Source organism: Rissa tridactyla, chromosome 3 (assembly GCF_028500815.1).
Source record: "Rissa tridactyla isolate bRisTri1 chromosome 3, bRisTri1.patW.cur.20221130, whole genome shotgun sequence".
In the NCBI taxonomy this organism is placed as follows: domain Eukaryota; kingdom Metazoa; phylum Chordata; class Aves; order Charadriiformes; family Laridae; genus Rissa; species Rissa tridactyla.
In genome coordinates, this window is record NC_071468.1 from 127,525,775 (window position 1) to 127,552,178 (window position 26,404).

Consider the following 26,404-nt stretch of genomic DNA (forward strand, 5'->3'; position numbering starts at 1 on the left):
GTGGGGAAAGACTGAGGGAGAGGGGGGCAAACAGGGAAGAGATGTGGGTGAGGGAGTAGGGGTGAAGAGCGAGGAAACAGAAACCCTCTGGACAAAGGCAGACAGACTTTGGAGAGATTTCTCAGCAGTAGGAAGTCAGAGTCTGAGACTAGCTTTAGGTTTTTTAAATTTGATTAGCACTCAAAACCCAGAATGTCACCATTTAGTGAAAATCTCACTGCTAGGACCACAACATATCTTAATTTTTTTAGGAAAAGGACACTGAAGTAGTTAAAATTAAATCTTAATTAATTTAAAATTGCACCTTATGGTTATATTTCTAATCATAACCTTGTCACAATTTATCTGGCAGAATATTTTCACTTTTTCTAGCCCTTAAACTCAACTAATGTAGTAATTAGCTAGACGGAGTTGACAAATTTAATCTTTATAAAGTCCTGGATTCAAATAAATCAATATATATAAGTAATCTCATGGCGACTGGCATCCTGATATGTGTTTGAGGGACAACCAAAATGCATGGGCCGGAGTGGCATCGCCAGGTGTCAGATTTTAAGAAGGAATTCCTTCTGGAAAGCACAGTCCTTTATTATCTCGACAAGGAACTGACAGCAGAAACACACTCTGGCAACCTCCCATAGTGCCACCAGTTATGCCAGGGCCAATAGTGGGGTAGGAGACTGAGCCAAAGCAGCATAGGCTAAAGCAATGCCATACTCACTTGGAAGTTAGCGATACCACATAGGAATCTGTCCCATAAATGGTGGAAGACTTGTTGTTCTTTGTATTTGCTAAACGAACCTGAGAAAGAGAATCTGATCAATGTTGCTTCTGTCTGCAGAATGTGGATTTCCCCCAGCGTAACATCCCTAGAGGTTTCCCTGTCCATGAAATAACAGGAAGCTCATTGCTTTCCAGCAGGTTGGAGAAGAAGTGGAAGAGTTGGAGTCGCACTTCCACATTTCTAGAAAGGCTCAGGAAAAGGACCAAATGGTCCAGTAGAACCTCCAAGGACTAGAACTTGGTTCCTTCCAAGGGAACCAGAAAATTAAAGTCAGTGGTGTAATCCCTTTGTTACTATTTGGTGCCCAGAGCCACACAGTAACAGCTCCTACCCTGCAGCCCAGGTGCTGGTAGCCCCTGCATGGAAGAGGAAATCAGGCAAATAACAAGCTTCTCTACCTTTCCTTCAGCAAGACCAAAGACAATGATATTCTCCGCTGGCCACGACAAGCAGGTCACAGAACTCTGCCAAGGAGGAGGTAAAAAGAGAGATAAGAGCTCCACCCTACTTAGAAAGCTTCTTGCCCCATTGCTACATAACACAGCTCACAAACACAAAGACGACTCAGACCAAGAAAGAGAAGAGATGGGGGCATTTGGACAGACCTTAAAGTAGGATTGAGGCCTCCCATGCTGAAGCTTGAACTAGATAATAGTGAGCTGGGGTAAAGTAGCAGGCTCAGAAGGGCTAAAGCACGGCATCAGAGTTATACTAGCATGGATGCTCTTCTGAGAGGATTACTTATTGATCAGACGTGTGGTTTTCCACATGCTATTGTTGAATGTATAAAATCACGGCTATTTTAAGATTCTTTTGCAACAAGTATAAAACATAAAAATAATTTGACTCTGCTAGCTTCTGTAATAAATACAAGAATATTTGTACATTGGATCTTCATTTGATTAATCAGAAATAGTCTTTATTTATATTTTTTGTTTACAAGCAAGACGGTTATCACATACTACAAAGTAGGTCAAGTAGAAATGGGTTCATTAAACCCAAACCAAAGGTATTCTCAAAAACTGAGGTGGGGGAGCCCAAAACCAAACTACAAGAGAGGGCCAAGAGAGTTAATGAAACTGCTTCACATTTAAACGGAAGAATTTATAACACCTTTGTCTTTTCCAGATACTGACATCAACCTCGGACAATCCTTGCCAGAGACCTCCTGAGTAGAGTACGCTCTGACCACACAGGCAGAGCTAGGGGAGCAGAACATGAAGGCGGCCAAGGACAAAACCAGACTTACAAACCTGAGATCTTTGAACATGCAGAAACTGTGCAGTTTGACTGCATTCTGCACACTTTACATTTGGGTTAATAAGGAATCTTGGGGCTTAGAGTTGCCAACCTGTGAAAAACAGCTGGGCTCAGAGTCTCTCCTGTTTTTCCCTTTCAATTCCCTTAAAACATTCTGTCCTCTGACGCCTGAAGTAGCCCCAAAGTTTTGTAATTGGCTGCATTGTTCATTCAACAATTAATTACTGTGTTGTACCCAGGCATTATGAGGCCTCTGAAGCTTGATGAGGAATACAAGCCTCAAAATGTAGAGATTACCTTACGATCTTCCTGCACCTTTTGAAGACCAAGTACCACTGGCAGTTTGGCCAAGTACACCTCTGAGTATCAGCAGAGAGACATTTAATTGTCTTTATCCTACATATGCTGGAGAAAATGGAGTTAAACAGGAGTCTGGGTCTCACCGTTTGGATGAACTTGTTGCATATCACCTTCTTGTCACCCCTGCAGAAAAAGGCAGACAAAAACGACTGTCAGCGAAGCTAGTAATACTGCCCATTCTGGTTACCCTGCTGTTTGTATTCAGTCTGTTTTAGTATTGCCAAACACAGGCCCTTTAAGTTTTGCACACTGGCTATCTATCACAAGGCAACTTTAGGCAGAAAATTAAAAAAAAAACAACTCCAGAGCTTACAAAACTCTGGTGACCTGCCTTTCTGAGCAGCTTTAGCACAACACACACCAGCAAACGAGGCTGAAGTGAGGCAGGTTACACAGTTCCACATCTATGAAACAGGGGAGAGCAGCACGGGCATTACAGCTCCAGCTCCACAGAAGCTCAGCTGGTGCGTGGTCACAGGGGTTCAAGGAAATCTTATCTGCTGCTCACCACAGAAACGTCTGAGTGCTTCACTGCAGGTCAGACGATGCACAGCACGTACTGGGTGTAGGAGCAGGCCAGGACACAGATGCAGGCAGCATCAACGCCTGGCGAGCATGCTGTACGGCAGGAAGGAGGGTGCCATCCCCTCCTCACAGCCGCTGGACCCTCCACACCAGACTCACCACTCCTCTCCAATCCTGTAGACGTAGACAATGTTGTCCGTTTGGCCGATGGCGATTTTGGTGGAGTCCGGGGAGAAGGCCATGCCTTTGACCACGTAGCTTTTCCTGCCGTACTGCAGAGAGAGCGGCAGTGTGAGCCGCAGGGGAAGGCTGCTCTGCCCCCGGCGCCCGGCCCCTGGCCGCAGCTCTGCCCCGGAGCAGCCCCGGCGCCAGCAGGCCGGGCCCCGGCCCCGGGCCCTCAGGCCCTCACCTTGGCGTCGGCGGGCTTGGTGGAGAACTTGTCGCGCCGCTCGCCCTGCTCATCGTACAGCAGCACCACCCGGTCGGCGGTGCAGACGGCGAACCGTGCGCTGCTGGCGGACCAGGCCATGCAGGTCACCCGCGCCGTCCCGTCCTGCGGGGCACACACAGCCTCAGCACCGCCACCGCCCTCCCCGGGCCGGCCCGGCCCGGCCCGACCCCCCCGGGCCGACCCACCGTACCTGCGGGGCCAGCAGAGTCCGCACGTGCCGCAGCTGCATCGCGCCGGGACGGGACCGGGACCGGGACCGGGGGGACCGTGCCGCCGACACCGTCGGGCCCACCTAGCCTGGCCCCGCCCGCCGTTGCCCCGGCAACCCCAGCGCCTCCGCCGCTGCTGACGTCAGCGCGCCGAGCTCAGCGGCGGACGCCCCCCCGCCCCGCCCGCGCCTCGCGCTGCGCCTGTACCGGCGGCGATCGGGCTCGGCTCGGCCATGGAGGCGCTTCGGGCGGCGGGGCGCGCCGTGCTGCGGAGCCCGCGCCTCGCCCGTCACGGCCTGGCGCTCCGCCGGCGGCGCAGTGAGTGCGGGCCGTGGCTGACGGGGGGCGTGCGGGGGGTCGCTCCTGGGCTGCCCTTCCTGGGCTGCCCCGGGGCCGGTGCGGCGAGGATGGGGCGGGGAGCCCGCATCTCGGGCTGGCCGGGCTCGGGAGGCGGCCGCTGCCCGCCGTGGGGAGCGGTGCGGGGCTCGGGGGACGGGCGGTGCCGCGGGTCAGGGGGGACTGGTGATGCTGCGGGGGGCAGCGGGGGCCGTCGGCCGGGGACGGGCCGTGGCCGTGCCGTGGTGCCGCGGGCCGGGGTGGGCTGGGAGCAGCGGTAGGCAGTGGGGGGCTGTGAGGCGGGCAGTGGGGTGTAGGCTGCGGCGGGCAGCAGCGCTAGGAGCCGCTTGCCCGGGCCCCCCCACCTGCTGCCCTGGCTGCCAGCCTCCTGCCCCACTTTCCAATTGGGGCCACCTGCCCAGCGCGGCCGAAAGGCCTCGGGTGGCTGCGGCGGGCAGCGCCGTGGGCTGGCGCTGGAGCAGGCTGTACCCCATCTGTCCGCAGACATCCTCCCGGCCTTGGCCTCCCCAATGGCTGCACCCAGTCCTCCGCAGGCATGGACGTGCGTGCAGCCAGTGTGGTGGGCATGGATGTCGCTGGCTGCTCCGCCATCTGCAGCACAGCCAGGTCTGAGACTGACCCCACAGCCCCCACAGCTGGGCTGTGCCTGGGCTTTGCCAGTTGTCGCTGCTCAGAGGCTCTATCGGAGCAGCAGAGCTTGCTCTCAAAGCTCAGAGTGAGACGGTGCTCCTCTGCCCTGGGGAGAGATCCCTGATGTCCGCACAGCACGAGGCGGGTTCCCTGGTAGTTGTAGTTTGTGCAGGAGGACGCTGTGCAAATAAGGTCTCCTGATTTCCCTGTGGGTTCAGGTTATTCCAATTATGAGTCAGAGCCTTCTGCAAGTGTGCCAGTAATGCTCAGGGAGCTAATCCCAGGAAAGAGATGAAAAATAACCCTGAAAAGTATTAGCTTAGTGTGAATAGTAGATACCTAGGCAATTCCCAGGGAAGTGTACAAACCTGGTGTTTGCAGCAGAGTGTGTAACTTCTGTGTTCCTGTTCCTTCCCTCCTGTGTGGGATGAATCCCCAAGAAGGAGAGAGAGACTGTGACTCCCTGTGTCTTAGCCCTTCCGCGTATCTCCTCTCTCACCATCCTTGTGCTCTTTGGTATTACAGGAAAGTAAATGTGTGCTAACATCTGCTTCAGCTGTCCTTCAAAATTATCACCAGGAAGTACTTGGCACAAGAGAAGTGTTCCTTTGCGTGTGGCACACTAGTCTGATAACTAAAGTGTTTGCCTTCAATGAGAGTGAACTCCCTGTTGAAGCCAACAGCATTGTCTTGCGGGAGCAGAGGTTGAATGGATGCTTCTACGGTGCTTGCTTTGTGTGTTCTCTGCACACGGTAGTGGTGTTGGGACCGACTGTGTGGCAGAACGTGCTGGTGAAGGGGACTGGGTTCTGGAGGAAGCTAGAGATGCTGAGGATTGTCCCTAGGGGAATATTCCTTGAGTGAACAGACACTCTGACCACTGTTTTTTTTATTATTATTATTTTTCTTGACTGCAGCAATGGGGTTTGAAAAGAGAGGACACAGGAAACAGAAGCCAGTGCCCCTTTAAATCTGTGACCTGCAAAGTAATGCACGTGGGAGCCCTCATAGAATCACAGAATCATTTAGGTTGGAAAAGACCTTTAAGGTCATCTAGTCCAACTGATGATCTTCCTCCCTCTGTGTGTTGGAGTTCATCCATAAAATGTGTTTTCCTGGAAGCTAGTTTGTGTCCTTGAAATACTAGTCCAAGCTCTTCCTTAACACAGAATCTTGCCAGTCGCTCAGCTTGCACCGTGAGTGCTGGACAAGCTACCCTTTCCCTGGCAGCCTGCTGCTGCAACAGAGGGTCCGGCTTTGGTTACATTGGGACAGCTTGGGGATTTTGATCTGACCGAGTGTGGCAGCAAATGGTGCTATTCCTGAGGTGTGCCAGCAGCTTAGGTGGGTGAGATGAATGCAGTACAGAGCACAACCTGCTTGTAATGAAATAGATGAGACCCAGGAATGGAAGGTTTTTGCAGGTAGCACTGAACACTGCAGCATCTGAGGCTCTGTGCAGATACGGAGGAGCTTACTGTATGTGCTAACAGTCTGAATCTCCAGGGATGGAGGACTAAAAGCTTTGAGAGTGAGCTGTCCTCTCATTCTGTTCCTCTTTCAAGACTGTCACAGAGCCAGGAGAGTGCCCTGCTGCGTGCAGGTAGCGGCACTGCTGCTGGGAGCGGTGAAGCTGCAGCAAGGTGCCCCAGCTCTGCTAGGGGCAGCCGTGGGGCTGCTGGCACGTGGCTTATGCTGCTGAGGGATTTTGTCTCTGCAGAGCTTCCCGAGAGCTGGGCTGATATGCAGGAGCCGCTGCTTGAGGGGATGTGCTTCACGCTCAAGTATCTCGGCATGACACTGGTAGAAAAACCCAAAGGAGAAGACATGGCTGCTGCTGCCATCCGCCGGATCGTGGCCACGGTGAGAGCTGGCCCTGGTGCCCTCCCGTGCCGGGGCGGAGAAGAGCCAATTCGGAGCCCCTGGACTCTGGGAAGTGTCCGTGTCCCAGCCCTGAAGCCCAGCTAGGGACCATGCTGTTCCCAGGGGGAGGGAGGCACGCAAGAGGCTGGCTGGTCTCTGCCTGTGTGCTGTGGGGAAAGCTGCTGCCGCTGCCTGCTCCTGCAGCGGGAGCATGGCTCAGAGCAGAGCTGTGCCTCTCACAGCATGGAGAGGAGGGTGACGTACCGGGGATGGTGGGGTCTGTCCTTTCCCACGTGCACAGCAGTAGTGTGAACGGTTTCCAGGGTTGTTCTATGTAGGGCATACCTGATGTCCAGGCGCTGCTTTCCCATCCCTACTACAGAAGCCTTTGCAGCAAGGGTCCAAGTGGGTGGCACTTCATACAGAGTCTGGGGGACTCCTGCCAGTGAGGCCGGGGTGAAGACCAGATTCTTGTCAGATTTGCAAAGGCGTCTGGTGTCTCCCTTCTGCCAGGCACGGGTGGGAGCTCGCAAGTTCCAGAAGGTGATACTGACAGTGTCTCCGAGGGGCATCTCGCTGCAGGATGCAGACACAAAGGAGATGGTCGAGAACATCTCTATCTACAGGTGGGCATGGCATGTGGGAGAGCCTGGGTGTTCCCCAGCAGCGAGCTGGAGACGGGTGGGGTCTTGAGCAGCCAGGGAGGGTGGGCCTTCTGTTTGTGGTACCTTCAAGCTTAGGTCTTCCCTTGGCTCCCTGAGGCCCGTGCCCTCTCCCTGCTGTGCCCCACTGCACTGCTTGGAGCTTAACGTGGGCAGGGTCCTGCGTGGCCTTGAGTTCTGGGTCAGTCCATCTGTCTTTTCCCTGGGCCCTGCTTGTTCTCTTCTGGCATTCAAGCAGGATGTGGAGGCTGATGGCTGGTCCAAGCCCCCACAGCTAGGGCAGGACTGCGTGTCTGGCCCTCTCCACTGACACAGGACCGCCCTTCTGGCTGCAATGGAATGAGGGTGCCGTGGACTGTAGCGTACTCGGGCTGGCTAAAGGCAGTTGCTGGGAGAACTGATGTGGGCTTTTTTACTGCTGCCAGCTGTGCTTTGGCTGGGTTGCGTGTCTGTGGGTGATGGATGCGAAGGGAGCATGGCTGCAGGGTGGTGGCCAGATGGGAAGCAGAGACAGGACATCTCTGTGGTGCAAAATTTGTGTCTCAGCACCAGAGCTGAGGTACCAAGGCCTCAAATCTACTAGTGCTGCCTGGCCTCAAATCGTGTCCTTGGAGGTAGTCACTCACCCTTCTGTGCTCCTTCTGTCTCAGTACTTGGGTTGAACTGGGCACCAGAAGACTGAGGAGCGCACTGGGGCAGCATGGAGGGAATGCCTGTGGATGCAGTGACCTCTTACTAGCTGTAGGTGCCAGGCAGCCTCTGTCCTTTGTTGGGGGTTTGGGCTGCCTGATCATTTGGGCAGATGAAAGCAAAGCCTGAGGCTGTCAGCACTGCTTGTTGGTGTACTGAGAGCACAGCAGAAGACCTGTGCTGGGGTCCCCTATTGCCCTGAGCAGCTCCTCTCTGCCTGCAGGATCTCCTACTGCACAACAGACAAGCTGCAGAACAAAGTCTTTGCTTACGTTGCGCAGAGCCAGGAGAGCGGGGCACTGGAGTGCCATGCCTTCCTCTCACCCAAGAAGAAGATTGTAAGCACTGCCCTTATCACTTTTGGCTCTGTAAGGTAAGGGTGGGAGCAAGGCCCTTCCTCTCCCCTGTCAGAGAGAGGGGGCCCTTTCCTCTGTGCATCTCAGCTGGGAATGGAGTGATGGGAGCACATGTGTGCTCACACACTGCAGAGGCAGGTGGTGAGTGGAAGGAGATTCTTCTGTCCCAGCTCCTCTGGGATCTGCTGTTGGGGATGGCTGTCCCACATGGGTGTACAGACACAGCATTGAACTGTAGCCTTCCATGTGCATGCTCTGCAGGCAAAGGCAGTGAGGGAGGCCTGGGGGCTCTCAGATCTCGTGGTACTGGTGTTGTCCTGGCTTGAGGGCCCAGATGGAAGCAGACATTCCCCCTTTTTCTTGTACACAGGCCCAGGCTGTGACTCTGACTGTGGCCCAGGCCTTCCAGATGGCACTGGATCTCTGGGAAGCAGCACATGCAGGTAGGAGGAATTTCTCAAACATGTCCCTCTGCCTAGCCCTGGGATCGGGGAGTCCAGTGTGGGACCCCGTCTTGGGCTGTATGGAGGAGAGATGGGGTTTACACTCGCTGCCTGGCTGGTGTAAAACGCCAAACATGGAGAATTTTTTCCCTGCTGTTGTGTTCTCTGCCACTGCCCCACCTGGGGAGCCTGCCCTGTCTCTGGCTGGGGTGGGATGGGGGTGTCCACGCTGTCCATGCTGAATTCTTCTGCTTTGCTGAGCTGTAGCACAGCTCAGGGCTCTATGCTACCTGCCCTGAGCAGTGATTCCCCACCACCACCTTGTTTGTACCCTCCCCGAGCACTGCAGGGGTATCTGTCCCTTGCCCACAGTCCTGCCTGTACATCCCCTGCTGGGCCTTCTCCAGGTTGCAAGCACTAACTCTGCTGCTTTTGCCCTGTCCCAGGCTCTAGGCAGGAACAGCCCCTTCACCCTTCATGTGTCTTGGAGAGCAGTGAGCCCGGCAGACCAAGTGAGACAGCCCCCCCGGGGAGCCCTCCCTTCAGACACCAGTTTGGGGTACAGTATGTGCAAGTCTAGCCCATACCCAGGTCTGTCTCACATGAGAGCAGGAAGAGAGTAACCCTTATGCAGCTCCCTCCTCCTGGCTTCCAGGACCCTGGCGGTATCTGCGCAGCCTCCCTCACACATGGTGGCCTGACATGAAGAGGGGCACTCTGTGCTCTGGCTCACAAGGCAGCGTGGTTCCTCAGGTGGTCTTTGCTCCAGGAGCTCTCCTGTCAGCCCCAGCATTGCAACAGCTCCCAGCTCTGCTCTGCTGGCACTGTCAGACAGGGAGCTGGGACCTGCTCTGCACGCTTGGTGCTGTGCCTAGGGGTGAGACATTGTCTCTGAAGGAGAGGAGCCTTTGTCTAGTCATCATCTTGCCAGCCTGGGCTAAGGCTCAGCCCTGCCCATCTGCACTACACCTACTGCATGTCCAGGGCCGATGAGAGCATTGCCGGTCTCACTGTGTCCCTGCCCAGGAGCCTCTGGACACTTGGTCCTTGGCCTCATGCTGCCAGTGCTGGCCCAGCCTGGCAGTGCTTGGGGTCATCCTTGCTTACAGCCCGCTCCCAGTCTCCTCCGCCTGGCCATCCAGCTGCAAGATGTGCTCACCCCACTCCTGTCTCTGGGCAAAGCTGCGCTGAGGGCGGCAGCTTCTCAGCTTGGTGGCTTGTTCTGCGCTCACAGCCCGTGTTTGGTGCTCTGCTGGCTGGAGGAGATGTGAGAAGAGCCGTGGTCTGTCTCTCCACTTGTGTGGCTATGTGTCTGAGCCCTGAGGTTTTCAGCAGGTGCCATCTTTCTCCCTACTGCCTGTAGGCACCCTTTGTCTGTGCCATGCCTGGGGGGTGATTGTGTCTTGTGAAGGCACTGGGGACTGCCCTGCTGCTCCAGAACAGGCTCTGGGCAGCCCCAGCTCACTCCTGACAGAGAGCTGCACAGGCAGCGAGGTGTCATAGTGGGTTTTTTGTTTGTTTTGGTTTGTTTGTTTGTTTGCCAGGAGGAGGAAGAGGAGGAGGAAGATGATAATGTCGGTGACACCTTACCTGGGTAGGTGGTGAACTGCTGCTTGCATTCAGGGATCTCTCTGGTGAACTCTGTCTTGTTTCCTTCTCTGCACCCCACGCAAGGGGAGCTGCTGGGGCCACAGTCATGGTGGGAGCATGGAGGAGATCTGCATGGGAGCAAGGGGGAGCTGCTTTCTCTGCCTCTGCCAGCTGAGAGGTCGAGTGAACAGGGAGCTGAGCTATGGAGGGGCACATCTTGCAGCTCAGCTTTTGCAGTGGAGCTGTGGGGGACAGATGGTGACCCTGAGCATGTACCCAGAGATGTTACTTGTTCTGTTTCTGCCACTCTGCTGAGGCCAGCCTACCCAGACGTGCTTAGAATCAGAATCATGAGTCCAGCCATTGACCCAGCACTGCCAACTCCACCACTGAACCATGTCCCTCAGCATGTCTACACATCTTTTAAATACCTCCAGGGATGGCAACTCCACCGCTGCCCTGGGCAGCCTCTTGCAATGCTTGGGGACTGCCAAGCATTGGGGAGGGGAAGAAATTGTTCCTACTCTCCATCCTAAACCTCCCCTGGTGCAGCTTGAGGCCGTTTCCTCTTGTCCCATGGCCTGTTCCTTGGGAGAAGAGCCCGACCCCCCCTGGCTACCCCCTCCTTTCAGGGAGCTGTAGAGAGCGAGAAGGTCTCCCCTCAGCCTCCTCTTCTCCAGGCTGAACACCCCCAGCTCCCTCAGCCACTCCTCACAAGACTTGTGCTCCAGACCCCTCACCAGCTCTGTTGCCCTTCTCTGGACACGCTCCAGACCCTCAAGGTCTTTCTTGGCGTGAGGGCTTTCTCAGGTGGGACTCAGAGCTGTCCCTCTCCTCCCACTGATTTCTCTTGGGCTTGGGCCAGGATGGAGGCCTGGTCATAGTGACTTTTGCATGGACTAGGGCCTGGGGCTGAGCTTGCTGGTGTGTGTCCTGTGTTTGGGAGGAGTTGATGGTACCAGACCAGCAATGGAGGATTAACCCGTAGGTCTTTGCAGAGGTGCCTGCGGTGCTGGGTGCGAGAGGCCGGTTCCATTGTGGCTGTTCTCCATGTGCCTGTCAGCCAGCACCTGGCTGGGGTCTGCCAGTGCCGCAGGGCTGAGCCTGGGCTGAGCTGGTGTCAGCTGGGAACAAGTGCGTGCACAGACTGGAGATATGCATGTGGCCCTATGATGTGGCAGCCCTTTGTACGCCCTTTGTACGTGGGGCCTTCTGGTGGGAAGGAGATATGGCTTTACAGTCTCAGGACAGGCTGGCCTGGGAAGGGGTTTGGAAGGGGGCCTGGGCCTTCTGCACTGAGTGCCTGGTACTGCTGCACTGTGCCTGCATTGTTGGGGTCACGAGCGTGCTGCGTCTCTCGGCAGGCCTTGCTTGGGGTATGATGGGTGCTCTGTTCTCTTCCAAAGCAGCATGGAGGAGCTGGGACGGGGAGCCCACAGCCCAGCAGGTAAGTTCTCTCCTTCAGTGCTGCTTTGCCACATGCCCCAGCGTGTCCTCTGCAGGGGGAGGGGGCTGGTGGCTCGCCTGGGAAGGTTTGCTTTCCCTCCCAGGCTGTGCTGGGTTCCCAAACACCTGCCTCATGGACCGGGTCTTCCTCCCTCTTGCATTTCAGAGTCAGCACCTCTTGTGCCCAGAGCGAGCTCTCCTACTACGCGGCTACTGTGCTACCGCTTGGGGCAACCCCCAGACAGCTGGAAGGGGCTGGCAGGGGTTGGAGACCTCCCCACGCCCGGCCCCAGGACTGCTGGCCCCAAGCCTCCCCTGGGCTAAGCCAAATCTCCGCAGCAATGGACCAGCCACTCAGGACTCACCCTGTGCCTGCACCCGGGCCAGGCAGTGCCTGCCCTGCCCCGGCACTGCCCACCAGGCGCAGGGTCTGCTGGCACCGCTGCCGTGCAGCGCGCCAACCACGACACCCGCTCCTTGTCCTGCTCTCCACCTGCATGAACCGCCTCAAGCTGCAGCTGCTCCCAGCTTGGGTGGGTGGACCCGTGCTTCTCACTCTGCCTGCTCCCAGGGCACGCAGAGCCACCTCACCAGCTCCCAGCCTGCAGGGTGCAGCCAGCGTGCCTGGGGCAGCACTGCCTCTGACCTGCCTCGCTTGTTAGTCCTGCCTTGCTCCTCATGGTGGCCGCTGGGGACCAGCTGATGCTGAGCAGCCCCTGGAGATGGTGGGCATGTGTCCCCCTCGGGGAGCTCTTGGCCTGGAGGAGTGAGTGAGGAAGCCCTTGCCCCTGCAGTTCAGCCCCGCACCCTCTCATGAGTGAAATGAGCTGGTTTTTAAGGGAAAGCTCTGCCTTTATAGGGAAATAAACTTACGTTTTTTACTGTTGTCATTGGGGTTTGAGTGCTGGATGGGATGCCAAGCACAAGTGTGCAAGGTACTGTGTCTCTGCTGCGTGTGCCCTGAGCTCATGGAGCCCTGGAGCTCCCATATCTTCCTTGTCTGCTGGCCCTGATGGAGCCATTCCCCTGTGCTGAGGGCTGCCCGGGCCCAGGGTGGGCATTGTTATCTGGGGGCAGCTGGTCTGGGCTGTGCTGGGATGGTGCATGTCACCTGCACTGGCGGGAGCTGGCCATGCTGAGGCCATGGAGGACACCAGCCCGCTGTGTGCCAGCAGGTCTCAACCTCTCACCCCATGTGCCCACTCTGCTCTGGGGTGTCTTTGCCCTACTGCACGCCTGGCTGTGGTCTGCAGACATGGGCAAGCCACACACTTGGTTTCCTTCCCCAGAGAGAGCAGGGGAGGCTGCAGCCACAGCAGGATGTCTGGTTTCTCCAGCAAGTGAGTTTGCAGCTGCTTTCTGGCTGAGCACCTTGCTGCCGCGTTCCTGTCACATTGCAGCCCATCTCCCTGTCTAAGGCTGGTGACACTGACAGCCCCAGCCGGGCAGTACTCACTGCATTCAGCATCTCCTAGCCCATGCTGAAGGCAGGTGCTGTGGGGAAGGCTGGCGCTCTGGGGAGGTTTGGGTCCCTAAAGGTCAGTCAAGAGCTGCACACTCTTTTCCTCATTTGAGGTTTTTGTATGTTCAGGCCTGGTCTTGTGCCTTTCCTCCCACAGCTGAGACACAGAGCAACCTGTAGAAGTTACTGCGGTTGTGCAAGACGAGGTGTGCAGGATGACATTAGTGGACCTGCACAGCATGCAAGAGCAGGTCTTCCTTTGAGGGCCAAACACACAAGTTCCAGAAGTGCTGGTACATATCCACATGCGCGCACACACAGAGACCTGCAACTCTGCAGGGCCAACGCTGCCTTTGAGCCAGGATGCTTTTATTGAAAAGACTCTGCCACAGGGAGTTGCTTATCCTGTCCCTTCCCCGCCTAGTCCTGCAGCAGGAGCTAAGCAGCACCTGGAATGAAGAGTCCTGAAAGTGCTTTACTGGAGGTTTATTCCTGGAAGACGCTGGATCCTGTGATGCTGGAGTCCAGGGCTGCAGAGCCAGCAGCCCAGCTCAGTGACAGGCTGCAGAGCAGAGCATGGAGGAAGAGCAGGAGCCAGGGCACCAGTGGTGCTGCAGAGAGCCTCTCTGCAGCAGAGAGCCTCCTCCTGTCCCTGTTCCCTCCTACCACCGGCAAGGGGGCATGCCCGGGCCTGGCCTCAGCCACAGGGCAGTGTGGATACCCAGTGACAGACTTCAGCCTGCAGGCTCTGGGGAGCAACAAGCACAGAGCAGACATCACCTCTTCACAGCCCCACGGTGGTCAATGGCTCACGTTGTCCTTGCAGGAGCAGGCAGACTGGGCAGGTAACAGCGAGCCAACAGTCCACCAGCTCCGGGCATTCAGGGCCAGCCCTTTCCAATGGGTCTGTGCCACATCAGCAACCCTGGTGCAGGCTGTGGGACCAGCTCCAGGAGCGGGAGCATCATCAGCGACCATACCCCCACAAGACAGAAGGAGCCAGGAGCAGGATGCGATGTTTTTGAAGCTAATTATCCCCAGAGCAGTGATGAGCTCTGCAGCCGCATCCTGCTGAGCCCCTCTGAGCCCCTGCTGGGCCTCACCACATTTTCTCCTCCGGGCAGCACAGGCACCGCTCTGCTCACAGGGTGCCCAGCAGCTCCCCGCAAACAGCGTGACTGTGTCCTACCAGGGAAACAGCAAAGCCACAGCCATGCCCTGGCACTGCCGGCTCCCACAGCTCTGTGAGGCTCATGCCACCCCACAGAACGGCTCCTACCAGCCCTCCCTGCCTGGCTGCACGCTCTGCAGGCCATGGCAGCACTAGCTCCTTGTGCTCATTTGTGTTCTTGTCCCCTGCAGCAGGGAGAGGCCTTGAAGCCCCTGCACAGCAACGATGGGGTGCAGCAGAGCCCTGTTCTCCAGCAGGGATCCCCTCTTCAGCTGTGCTCACTGGGCCCAGCCCTGCAGACAAACCCTCCTGCCACCTGGCCACAACCTCCCTGGCAGCGCTCGGGCGAATGCCCCCACTGCCCATCCTCTCAGTCTTGGGGCCACAAGGGGAGCAGCCCCTGCCCTCCGAGCCCCGACACAGCAGCTGAGAGCAAGGTCTGCTCCCGGCTGCCTGCAGGCAGGCGGCTGGTGCCACATGGTTGCACCCCGGCCTTTGGCCAAGCCATCACGCAGGGACGTTGCCTCCCCCCAGGCCAGCACACCAGCCCCTCTGCCCCCCTGGGCTGGTGGCGTGTCCCCTGGCCCGTTCGCAGCTCCGCGCTCCGCAGCGGCAGGAGAGCAGGGCCAGTCATGCGGGATGAGCAGGGCCGTGCACTGCATGCACGGCTGGGAGCTGGCTCCATGCACACCCCCGCACAGGTGCCCTCGGGAAAGCGTAAGTTCTGATACATGGATCTTCGCATGCAGAGTTCCAGGCTGGGCACCTGGTGCTGCCTCTTCTTCCAAGGCCTGCTTTGGCTCTGGCAGGACGCCCAGGACCCCAGATGCAGAGGTGGTGCTGCACTTACACCTCGATTATATTGACCGAGGGAGACTTCTTCTATGAGAGAAAAATCTGTGTTAAGGCCCTGTTTTGCTAAGCCCCTGGGATGCAGACCCCACAGCAGAGCCCCCAGGCTCCCACGGCAGGCACTGAGGCCAGCAGATCTCCTCTGCAAAAGGGCTGCCGGCTGCAGCTGAGCCCTCTGCCCTGAGCTGAGGTGTGGGTGAGCTGCAGCCGAGCCCAGGCTTCAGCATCTCCCTCAGGGCACCAAGGGAGCCAGCACTGGAACCCCGGCCTTTTGCAGAATGGTTCAGGTGGCTCAGCTGCACCCCTGGTGCCTCCCTTCAGGCAAGTCCCTTCAACCACACACACTTGCCTCCCCAGGAAGCCTTTCTGCCCACTGCTGTGCCCCAGTACTCCTGGGTGAACAAAGTCCCCCTGTGCCCTACACTCTTCAACCTCCAGGGCTTGCAATGTCTGGTGACTTCTGCCTGGTCCCTAGTGGTAGCCATGCTACACCTGATGCCCTTGGACAGGAGGCAGCTGCAGGGTAAGAGCAGAAAATGTGCGGGGTTAGGAGACCAACTGCCATGGGGCAGAGAATCCACAAAGCATGGGATGACTGGCAGCGGAGGGACAGATGAGGCTGCTGAGTGGCAGGCACGTCTCGCTGCCATGTCCCTCATGACAGCGCTGGCATGTACCAAGGGAACTAAAGGCTGCAGGTGGTGAGGCAGATTTTCTCAAAAACTGTTACAAGCACGAGCAGGCACTTTCCTTTATGCTAAAAGGAATGTACTTATTGAAGAGCACAGTGGATACATGAATTCAGAGAAGGTGTTGGGAAGGGAAGGGGTTCTGGTTGCTGCACCTGTGTTTTGTAGCTCAGCCTTTTCACGCTGAAGCAGGGTGCAGGAGGTGTGTCCCCATGCCCACGCTTTATAACAGGGCTCAGATCAAGAGCTGCACCATTGCCTGCTACTTTACAGCAGCTTGGCCCCAAAGCCAGGAGGGGAAGTGAATGCAGAGCTTTTTCTTTCCTATACCTTGCTCCCAGCTTTGTAATTAAGGTCTGCAAGAATAAACTTGCAGTGTTGTCACCTGCAAGGATGCCAAGAGTGTGGCATAAAGACAAACTGAGGTGCATCAGCACTGTACAGGTGAACTTTGCAAGCAGTAGGAACAGGCCTTTGCACCTGCCTTTGCAGCCCTATATGAGCAGGGTCGGTTTGGAAAAGGGATCCAAGAGGAGGGATCTTTTTGGCAAGGAGTAATCAGGAAACTAGAAAAATCTGGAGGAGGAGAACTGGGGCCTTGGAGTTCAAACCAGGAAGGGAGAAGTGTCAGGTGCTGAGGGAGCAGCCAGATGAAAGTACTGCTGCCTCCCCATCCATAGCCCAGCACAGTACCTCCATTAGGATGGGGAAGAGGCTCTGGGGTCCTTCCTGTGAACAACTTGTGTGGTGATGGCCTGGAGCTGGCCTCAGTGAAGGCAGAAAACGAGCAGCGATAGACCAGTGCAGGAACCATAGGAACAGCTGCCCAGCTTGTCTGCCTCAACAGGAGCTAGACCTGCCTATGGGATGCAGAAGAGGTGCAGCCTTGGAGGGGCACGGTGAAGGGGCTGTTACAGTGAGAGGACAGGTACCACTCTGCAATGTGGGAGCTGATATCTCGTCCAACGTCTCTCCTGAAATCACCCCATGGGGCACACACACTGCCCCAGAGAGACCAGGGCTCACTGCACCCCAAAAACCTTCCGTTTTTAGGGTAAGAGCATGAGCCGGGGTGTTTCTGTGTTTGGAGAGAGACAGAACCTGTCTGGGCAGCAAGCCACAGCAGACGTCATACACCATCCCTCCTGGTAGCCCTCCCCACTCACCTTGCTCCGCAGCAGCCCTCCGCTCGGTCGCTCTGGTGTGCTGTGCTCTGAGGAGGGCTTTGTCTTTTCCTTGTTGTTGTTGGAGTCGTTGTCCTTGATGATGTCATACTGTCTGCAGAAGAGGGCAATCACCGCTGCCGAAAGACAGGGGATGAAGGACTCCCTCACACCGGCTGCCCACAGCCTCCCCTCCCCACAGCATCCCAGCTGGACAGCCCAGGGCACCCTGGTGTCTGCTCACCCGCACCCTCCACCTGTGCCAGCCCGGGCCACCCCAGGCACCTCTGCACGTGTGGCCAGGCCAGTCTCCTCAGACAGACAAGGCTAAAGCCATCAGGGCACACGTGAGGTGCTCGGTGCCTACGGCGTAGGGCTCTGAGGCCAAAGGTGGGTGGTGAGGCACTCGGAGAGGGACAGCCCTTGAGGTCAGTGAGCAGCTGAGTGAGTTTCTGAGCGCCTCCAGCAAAGCACTGAAGTTACTGGTCCAGTGCTTGCGACTCACAAAAGCCAGCCCTTGGCTTTGTCCTGTCTTGCAAACTGGCTGTGGGGTCGGTCACTCTGTCATGGTTTTACAGCACCCATCTCACGCAGCACACGTCCCACACCGTGGGAGCCTGGCGGCAGGATTCTGGAGCAATGCTTTGAACTATAATCATTAGCTGTGTTGAACCCATTCAAACCACAGGGCGTTATCACAGCCACCCGCAGACTGGACCTAATTTCTCCCTGTTGGCACTCTGACAGACCAACCTGTGCGAGGTGTAAGCTAGCAGCAGCCATCTTGTATTTTCTTCCAGTGCACTAGAAAAGTGTTCAAGACCAGGACAAGGAGAGATTCCTGCAAGATGCCACTAGAAAATCCACATTTACTGGGAAGGGAGTAGGGGACAAATGATTTCCCACTCACAGCAGCTGCACGTGACCAGTCAGGAGCTGACTGTTATCTCCTAGACTTCCCTGCTCCCGTACAACTTGCTGTTTGCTGGAGCACTGGCTTTAATCACGTGCTGTAGAGGAGCAAACCACCCATCCTACAGCATCAGCAGATTGAGGCACAGCCACTACCAGCCAGTGAGGCAATGTTATCTGATGTCAGACAAGCTAGCTAAGGCCCAAGTTACATGACAGTTAATGTCAGCTGGGATGCTCCCACCCTGTAATTCTGTTTTATTTGTGTCCCACATTGCCTCCTGCTCTTCCAGCCCAGCAGTCAGGCCAGCCAGCCCACGTGTTCCAGGCCATCGCTGCTGAGCAGTGGCTGTGGTTGCTCCTTTTACCCCACTGGCTCGAGCTCTACAGAGACTCAACGGACTTACTGTAGAGGATGCCAGACCCATACCAACATGCCTCTGAACTCTCGAGACCCATCCTCTTTGTGGACCCTGGACTGCACCTCTGCCCCATCCTGCTGGAATGCTGCTTGTGGCACTCACCTGCCCACATGAGCAGCACAGCCACGATGATGATAATCTCGCCTGTCTGCAGCTGCCTGTCTTTGTCCAGCCCTTCCATGGTGATGTCACCTGCAGAGAAGAGAGCCCAGGCAGGGCTGGCAGCAGATGCCCTCCCACCAGAACCTACTTCAGGACCAGCAACGCTCAAGGATATGAGAAGGAGCTCCAGTGCAGAGGGGCCCACCTCCCCCAGACAAGGACAGGTGTGGGATGACATCTTGGCTGGGGAGAGGACATGCAGGCTGTGGCTTTTCTGTCTCACATAAACCATCCTCGCTACCAAAGGTGGTCAGGGATTCTAACAGCTTGTTTGGGTTCTACTAGGGATTGCAAAATACATCTCAGTGATTAGTCCCTACATAGAGACCAGGGCAGGTTAGAAGGCCCTGAGTTGAACACAAAAATTCTGAGGAAAGTAAGCCATCTGCTTGTCCTGTTATACTCTTCTCAAGTCCCTCTCTTATGGCTAGTGCTGGAGACCAATTCCCATGCCCAGTGGATGCCCTCTGGGCATTGTGTCTTTTAGAGTCTTAGATCATATCTCATGGACCAGCATGTAGACAACGTCAAGGCCAGGAGGCACAACATGGATATGAGTAGGAAAGGAGGATGAGGGGCTCCGTCATTTGTGCTTCGGTAGCTTGCAGGCTGGGAGATCTGAGAGCCCGTTCAATATTTGCTTCCTACAGGCAGCAGCTGAGCAGGCCATAGCAGTTGTCCTGGCCACAGCCTGCTTAGGTGAATAGGGTGCAAAGACCTGGGATAGGAGGGCTGTAAACCAGGGCTTGGGGACATGGCCATAGTGGACGCAACATCAGCCTGTACAACCCTGTTACCAGTTATGACCCTGTGTGTCCCAAGCAGCCTGTGGCTCAGGGCAGCACCTTCCTCGCTGGCTGTGGAGACCTACAGGTGTGGCCCCACCAGTGGCACCTGGGCGAGCTGGAAGGAGCTGCCTCACCTTGGTTGGAGCTGTTGGAAGGGAGGCGGTCAGTCTCCTTCAGGGTTCGGAAGTGGACGCGCTTACTGGCCTGGCTTTCCCCGTAGAGGCCGATGCTCTGCACCTGGATGATGTAATCAGCATCCTCTGCCAAGTCCCACAGCACGCAGGCCCGGTTGGTGGTGTTCACCTCCCGGATGAACCGCTGCATCTGTCCATCTTGCCGCTGCCGGAGTGAAGAGCTGTCATCCCCAAGAGGCTGTTCCCAGCGGCACTAGACACAGGCCCCTGTCTGCAGGGCTGTGCTGGGCACACTGCCCTTACTCCTCCCTTCCTGGGCAACCATCCACCCCTGGGGTGTGCCAGGCTGGCCAGCACTTGGCTATGCAGCACCCCTGTGTGGCCAGAGCCAGGTGCCTCCCTGGAGAAGCCACCATTGTCTGGGGCTGTGGAGGCAGAGCAAGGCAAGCAAAGAAGAGTTATGTCATGGCTGAAGCACCATACTTATCCAGAGAAATCACAGGGAAGCCACTGGAGGGACAGCTGCCCCCAGCACAGCCCACGGTCTGCTGCCTCCCACCAGGATGGATGGCTCAGACAGGGTGCCCTGGCAGGGGCTGCTCAACAGCAGAAGTGTCCTCAGGCAGATGCCAGAGGAGCTCCAAACTGCGGCAAAAGGGCTGACATAGGAGCATGCTGGTAATCAGTGAGAGGGGTCCCCAACCCCCAGGGACAGAGCATGGATACCTGCTGTAAGATGGCATAGCCGATGACCACGTCTCCTTCTGGGACGTCCCAGGAGACTGTGGCAGAGTTTGCCTTCAGCTGTGTCACAGTCACGTTGACGGGGGATGGTGGCCTGTCTGGGTGAGCCAGGGATGGACAAAGGCAAGGCACAGGAAAGAGGCAAAAGAAGATGTCTCAGAAAAGGCACTTGCCCCTGCACACCACCATGCGTGGCCTCTCCAACACCTGCCCTTGGCAGCACAGTGGCCAGGGCGACAGGGAGCAGCTTCTCTGGTGAACCTGTCCCCAGGAGAGGAGTGGCACAGTTGGTGCACAAGGCTGAGCCCCTCACAGCAGCAGCACACGCACGGCATGGTGCTTACTGGCCTCGTGGTAGCTGCCCACTGTGACAGGAAGGTGCGCAGGCACAGAGCAGCTCCCTGCCTGTGCAGCTGCCCCTCTGTGACGCCTGCTGGCTTTAGCAGCTCTCAGTTGCTGGCCAGGACTCCTCCCTGCCTGGCTGTTGGTGAGAAATGCGCTCACTGCACACCTTACCCTCTGCAATGTCTTACAGCAGCAAAGGAGGACAAGCTCGCATGGCGTCTGCCTGGCTCTTCTCTAAAGGGCTTGCTTGCGGTGGCAGACATAGCCCATTGCTCATAATACATGTTCCACCTAAAAGGGATTAGCAGTGCTGACCATGTGCCCAGGCTGCAAGACCCAGCTAAAGACACAAAGGGCCACCAGTGGTCTCCTTCCACCTTGCAGACACTGAAATGGGAAACGCATGAAGGCCTGTCCTGAACAAAAAAGAATTACAGAGTTTAAGAGACTGTCATGATAATTTAACCAATCCCTGCAGCTCAAAATCACATTAAACATCTCTGCAGCCTGTCTCAGAGCACTGCAGAGACCCTGCTATCAGACAGGAGGATGACATTCACATCAGCTCTTCATGAAGGCATCTGCTTGCAGATCTCAGGTACCTTCACTGCTGCGCAGATGTTAATCTGTTGGAAAGTGTACTTCATTCAGCTCCAGCACCAGCAGAAGCAGGGCTGCCTGGCATGACATGCTCCTGCTCAGCCTGGGAACAGAGTATATTCTTGGCAGGGAAGTCCTGTAGGGTCCAGAAAGTCCAAACAAATCCTACATTAATGCAATTCTTCAACCAAGACTGTGATGGTAAAATCAGAATCCTCTAAGCTCTGTGGCTGTCCCACGGATGTGCACATCATGAATGCCTGGCACGCCACCCAGAACTGCGTAGGAAGCAGCCCAGACACAGTATTTATATATCAACTGTGACAGAAAAATGGGGCAGCTTGGAATAAAAACACTATGCAACTCAATCTGGCGATTTCATCTGCCTGGCATTACTCCCTGCTCTAGAGTGGGGAGGAAAGTCCAATGCAGAAGGCAGAGCTGACTTTCCCAGCAGCGCAATGCCATCGGCTGCAAAGCTGGCAGCAACACTCAGCTGCCGCTATCCTTTGGAAAGCTGTCCTGATTGACCCATGGTCTGCACCACCGTCATTTTGAGATTTCACAGCACTAGGAGCATGGCAGGATCCTACACAGGTACACATACAAAGCCAAATTTTGTCTGGAAATTAGACACAGGAGCGCCTGAATAAAGACACTGAGGCTGCTGTTTGAGCATCATTTCTCCCTGTATACAAGGCAGTGTCCTTCTACAAGCTGCTTGTGTAGCACAAGTTCAATGCTGTGATTTATACAGATAGAAAAAGAGTGCCAGAGGATACCTAAGAACAGGAAAAAAGACAACCGTAGACACCAACAACAACCACAGTCATTTCTGCAAGTCAGCTATTTAAATGCATTCATTCACATTTGAATACACCCAGCCCCATGACAGATCTAACAGGAAAAGGCTGCGATTCGCACTCTGAGAAATGCGGGCTTGTGGTTGGCCTCAGGCGACTGAGACAGCCAGGAGGGTTACCCACAGAGTCCAGAAAACACGTTCTCAGAGACAGCGGGGCTGAGTGCATCACCAACAGAAGCCTACTGCATCACCAGGAGATAGTCATTGGAGACAACACAAACAAGGACATCACAGGATGCTGCGCCCTCTTTTCCAGAACAGGAGGCTGGAAACTAGAAAGGATTCAAAGACACTTGAATATCCTTTATCCCATGAAGAGTGTGTCTCCTTAGAGTTTTACCAGTGGGACTCTGTTTCATCACTCTAACCTGTGATAGAGAGTCTCTGAGCCACGTCCTTATCTGCACACCCTGGTCTCCCACAAGCCAAGAGCAAAACAGGCTGAATAAAGCTGTGCTCCCCAGAACTGGCCACTGACTGGGGCATGCGTGTTCTGTGCGCACAGGAGTTGAGCTCCCCACACATATGCTCTGGTTTCTACTCCAGCCACGGACAGCGTGCAAGTTCGCTGCACAACTAAGAGCTGAGCTGTAGACAGCACCCTGTCCGCTATCAAATAACCACTCCCTTGCACTGCCCCACGCAGAAGCATTTCAGTGTGTGTGTGTCGGGTGCTGCAATGTTTCTGCTAACCTTCAGGCGTAAGAACAGTTGTGCAAGGCTACCACTACGCTAGCAAATGTAATGAGGTCAGGAACAGCCCAGGAATCCAGTGGTGGAGACCGGTCCCGGCAACTACTTCGGTCTGAACCAGCAGCATGTGCCCAAACCACTCCTGGGCACGGGTCAGGAGCTAGCACAAGCCAGGAACTATTCCTAGTAGGTATCATCGATGTGCTCCCCTCTTTGGAACTTGTCAGCTTAGTGCTACAGACGTGACCAGATCCTGCCAGCTGGCCTCAGGACAAGAAGAGGACCTGGTGCTTCACAGGATACATCTACAGTAATAAATTGGGCAGCTTTTAACAAAATAAGAAGAGGTCTGAACATGCCCAAACTGGGCAGTTGGAATTCCCAACCTTTAAGTGTATGTGAGGAAATTAAAGGCAGAGTCTGACATTTCTGCAACATAGAAGTCTGTGGATGAAGTTTGCAGCAGGCTCTCAGCTCTGCACAAGAATTTTCTAGGATTACGCAGGGAGCCCAACCTGGCCCAGCCCAGGTTTTCAAGCTGGGGATGCTGAGACATGGCCCTGGGGCTGAGTCACTCTACAATTTGAGAACAAGCGCACTGCACTGATCCATGAGCCATGCTGCTGGGTCCACACAGGGCTGACAGTATTGCTTGAACCGTACTTAGCCAGAGCTTGCACAGGCCCTGTGTAGGGACCTTCACTCGCTGGCAGCAGAAGGGCATCCCAGGGGGGATACCACCCTGGTATCAAACTGCAGAGACAGCACACTCAAAGACAGCATGATCTGCTATTGCACTCAGAGTCAATCTCCAAATGTCCCAAATAGAAAGAGGGCAAGAGCACATGAGGGGCACTGCGGAGCCACAGCACACGTGACTGATCAGTGCTTCAGCCCTCATGCATCATAAACACACAGTGTGCAGGCTCCAGGCAAGCAGACCCGAACCTGTGTGACAGCGACACCTGAGGGTGTCCAGCCCGCAGCTCTTCGTTGGAAAAATGAGTGTCCCATGGTCAGTTTGCAGTTCAGAAAACTGCAGAAAAGATATTTCTGAGCACATGGGATTTGCAGGCCTAGCAGGAAGAGACAGAACGAGAAGTTTCAGAAGTCAAAACTAGAGAAGTTCACCCTAGAAACATGGGGCAATGTTTAATCACGAGGATATGAAAGATGAGACCTCCATAGGACAAAAGGAAACGGCCTCAAGTTGTGCCGGGGGGGTTTAGGATGGATATTAGGAATAATTTATTCACAGAAAGAGTTATCAAGCATTGGAACAGGCTGCCCAGCGAAGTGGTTGAATCACCATCCCTGGAGGTATTTAAAAGATGGGTAGACGTGGTGCTGACAGACATGGTTTAGCGGTGGTTTTGGCAATGTTAGGTTAATGGTTGGACTCGATGATCTTAAAGGTCTCTTCCAACCCAGGCTGTTCTATGGTTCTATGACAGCCCACACCATAGAAAGCTTTGCATATGATCCCCACATCAAGCCTAATGTTCTCCAGCCTGCTCTGCAGCTGAGGTCAGAGCATTTTCATGCTAGAGCTGTTGCCATAAAGATCAGCGAGCGCAAGGGCTCCAAAAAATGTAGTCTCTGAAGCCAACTGTTAAAAACATTCCTGTAATGCCAAGATGCTCCAACACTCTGCTGGGCTCTCTGGCAAAAGCATGCCACAGTTAAGCCCTGCCCAATGCATTAATCGCTAATGATTCTGCATCATTTATAAGTTGCCCAGCTTCACTTTTGATTAAAGCCATATTAAGAAATGGGCACTACCACAAAAGGAGCAATCACTTAAGGCCTGGCGCACCCTTTTGTCCTGGCACTACAGCAGTGCATTCCTCTCAGGCCTGCTGAAGAGGAAGAGTTGGTCCTGCGTGCTGGCACCACAGCACACCAGCCTGAGGCTGGGCAGCATGGAGGGTGCCCTGTGTGCAGCTGAGCACTGGGCTAGATCTGCCACGCAACCTGGCTTCATGGGTCAGAGAAGGGGCCAGACAGATGCCCCTCAAGAACGATGTTGGCAGAGGGATGTGGCACAGCCCCACCGGCGCCTTCCCCATCCCGCTGTGACTCAGGAGAGGGGACCTCACCTGCCCCTCAGCCCGTGCCCTTGGGACTGCTGCTCAAGGGCACCTAGATGTTTGCCCAACTTACCCCTGCAAAAGGGAGGTAAGCATCAGACTGCACATCTAAAAATAAGTGGCCCCTTTTTAACAACCCTGACTGCATTTCTTCCTGAATCCGTCAGGCTCTGGAGTATGTATTTTGCAAGGAGACTGAAAACATGGCAGAACATACCAGACCATGTCTGATTCCCGCAATTCAGTTTAATACATCAGTAACCTGACAAGGGGCAAACAGACAGCAGAAAGCTGCCGCTGACAGAGAGGCATTCAGATGAGCCAGGGGAAGAAGGTACCCTGGGCGCTTACAAGACCCCGTGCTTCAGCGAACACCAGCCCAGAGAAGGCAATGCTGGAAGGCACGCAGGGACGGCAGTTAGCACCGCATCATCCCTGCCCGGGGGGTCCAACGCCCGCAGGACTCCGCTGAGGGGCAAGGACGGGACACGGGGAGCCCTCTCCGCGGGGGCACCAGGAGAGCCCGCGTTTCCCCACCGCCCGGCCCAGAACCGGGAGGCTCCAGGAGCCAAAGCCGCAGGGGGCGACTCCAGGTGCCCCGGAGGAGCCTGGTGGCCCTCCCCGGAGGGCAGCCCGGCCACACGATCGCACCCGCCCCGGGGGAAGGGGGGCGACACGGCCGAAGGCACGGCTGGCCTGGAGGCCGCGGCGCCCCGGGGCCGGGCGCAGCCCCAGCAGGGTTCGGGGGGCTGGGGGAGGGCCCCGCAGGGTCGCGGCTGAAGCCGTGCCGGGGGCGGGGGGAGGCCGGCGGGAGGGTCACGCAACGGGGCCGGGGCACGGCGAGGGACGGGGACCCCCCGCCCGGCGCCCGGCCCAGTCCCCCGCCCGGGGAACGCCGGCTCCACGCCTGGCCTGGCCCGGCCCCGCCGCGGGCGCCCGAGGAGCGGGACGGGCGACCGGGCCCCGCGGCAGAGAGCAAGGCGACGCGCGGCGTCCCGTCCCCGTCGCGGCGTCCCAGCAGCACTTACTGGCTCGCACGAGGCAGAGGTCGCAGCTGAAGAGCACCAGGACGGGGTTGAGGAAGGCGGAGAAGCGGGCCATGGCGGCGGGCCGGCGCAGGGGAGGCCCGGACTGCGGCCCCGGCCCGGGCGACGGCCACGGCCCGGCTCCCTGCGCCGCGGGACGGTGCGGGGCCGAGCCCCGACCGCAGCGCGGGGGGGGGCGGAACGGCCGCCCGGTCCTCCCCCGGCCCGCTCCGCCCAGCACCGCCCCCCGAGCGGCGCCGCAGAGGCTCCGGCACCGCCCCCCGCCCCCGCCGGTGCCGCCCCCGAGACCCCGGGCCGTGGCCCCGGTCACCAGTGCCGCCCCCGGGAGGTACCCGCCAAAGCGCCAGTACTGCCCCCCGCCCCGGGCCGTGCCCCCGTAACCACCAGTGCTGACGCCTGTGCAGTTCCCCAGTAACCACCAGTCCCTCCGCGTGCTGAACCCCCAGTAACTACCACTCCCCCCGCATGCTAAACCCCCAGTAACCACCAGTGCCAACTCTCCCCAGGAAGTTTTCCCTCCTGCGGCATGTTCATGGTCCCGTGTTGCACAAAGACCCTCCCTGCTCCACTGTCCTGCTGTGGCACGTCCATGCACCCACACGCTCCTCCACAGCCTGTGGCTCCTGCCCCACGGGTTTAT

At 56.6% G+C, this 26,404-nt stretch overlaps 3 protein-coding genes across 11 annotated transcripts in view; 1 reads left to right on the forward strand and 2 right to left on the reverse strand.

Moving 5' to 3' along the window:
* Nucleotides 1-3,702, reverse strand: part of IFT172 (intraflagellar transport 172) — a 39,387-nt gene extending 35,685 nt beyond the window's left edge. For both annotated transcript variants that reach the window (XM_054196879.1, XM_054196878.1), the window contains exons 1-6: nt 3,571-3,702; nt 3,339-3,482; nt 3,089-3,201; nt 2,488-2,527; nt 1,183-1,248; nt 722-801 (exon numbers count right to left, since the gene is read on the reverse strand). In XM_054196879.1, the coding sequence (XP_054052854.1) occupies nt 722-801; nt 1,183-1,248; nt 2,488-2,527; nt 3,089-3,201; nt 3,339-3,482; nt 3,571-3,609 (482 nt within the window). In that variant the 5' untranslated portion in view covers nt 3,610-3,702. The remainder of the gene's footprint in view (nt 1-721; nt 802-1,182; nt 1,249-2,487; nt 2,528-3,088; nt 3,202-3,338; nt 3,483-3,570) is intronic.
* A 75-nt stretch (nt 3,703-3,777) lies between these two features.
* LOC128907582 (low density lipoprotein receptor adapter protein 1-like) lies at nt 3,778-12,135 on the forward strand. Of its 5 annotated transcripts, none has more exons than XM_054196599.1 (9): nt 3,778-3,907; nt 6,297-6,439; nt 6,953-7,065; nt 8,015-8,129; nt 8,518-8,590; nt 9,037-9,149; nt 10,135-10,184; nt 11,545-11,627; nt 11,793-12,135. In XM_054196599.1, the coding sequence occupies exons 1-9, from the start codon at nt 3,823-3,825 to the stop codon at nt 11,948-11,950; spliced, it is 933 nt and encodes a 310-aa protein (XP_054052574.1). In that variant the 5' UTR covers nt 3,778-3,822; the 3' UTR covers nt 11,951-12,135. The 5 variants fall into 5 exon arrangements, with proteins under 5 accessions (XP_054052574.1, XP_054052575.1, XP_054052576.1 ...); XM_054196600.1 differs by having other exon boundaries at nt 11,587-11,627; XM_054196601.1 differs by having other exon boundaries at nt 11,590-11,627.
* An 809-nt stretch (nt 12,136-12,944) lies between these two features.
* On the reverse strand, nt 12,945-25,944 carry FNDC4 (fibronectin type III domain containing 4). Of its 4 annotated transcripts, none has more exons than XM_054196605.1 (6): nt 25,747-25,944; nt 20,108-20,223; nt 19,382-19,586; nt 18,400-18,489; nt 16,967-17,100; nt 12,945-15,138 (listed from the first exon to the last, which is right to left on the reverse strand). In XM_054196605.1, the coding sequence occupies exons 1-6, from the start codon at nt 25,817-25,819 to the stop codon at nt 15,106-15,108; spliced, it is 651 nt and encodes a 216-aa protein (XP_054052580.1). In that variant the 5' UTR covers nt 25,820-25,944; the 3' UTR covers nt 12,945-15,105. The 4 variants fall into 4 exon arrangements, with proteins under 4 accessions (XP_054052580.1, XP_054052581.1, XP_054052579.1 ...); XM_054196604.1 differs by having other exon boundaries at nt 12,954-15,141; nt 25,747-25,943; XM_054196607.1 differs by having other exon boundaries at nt 12,954-15,141; nt 20,108-20,219; nt 25,747-25,942.
* Nucleotides 25,945-26,404: the final 460 nt, after the last annotated feature.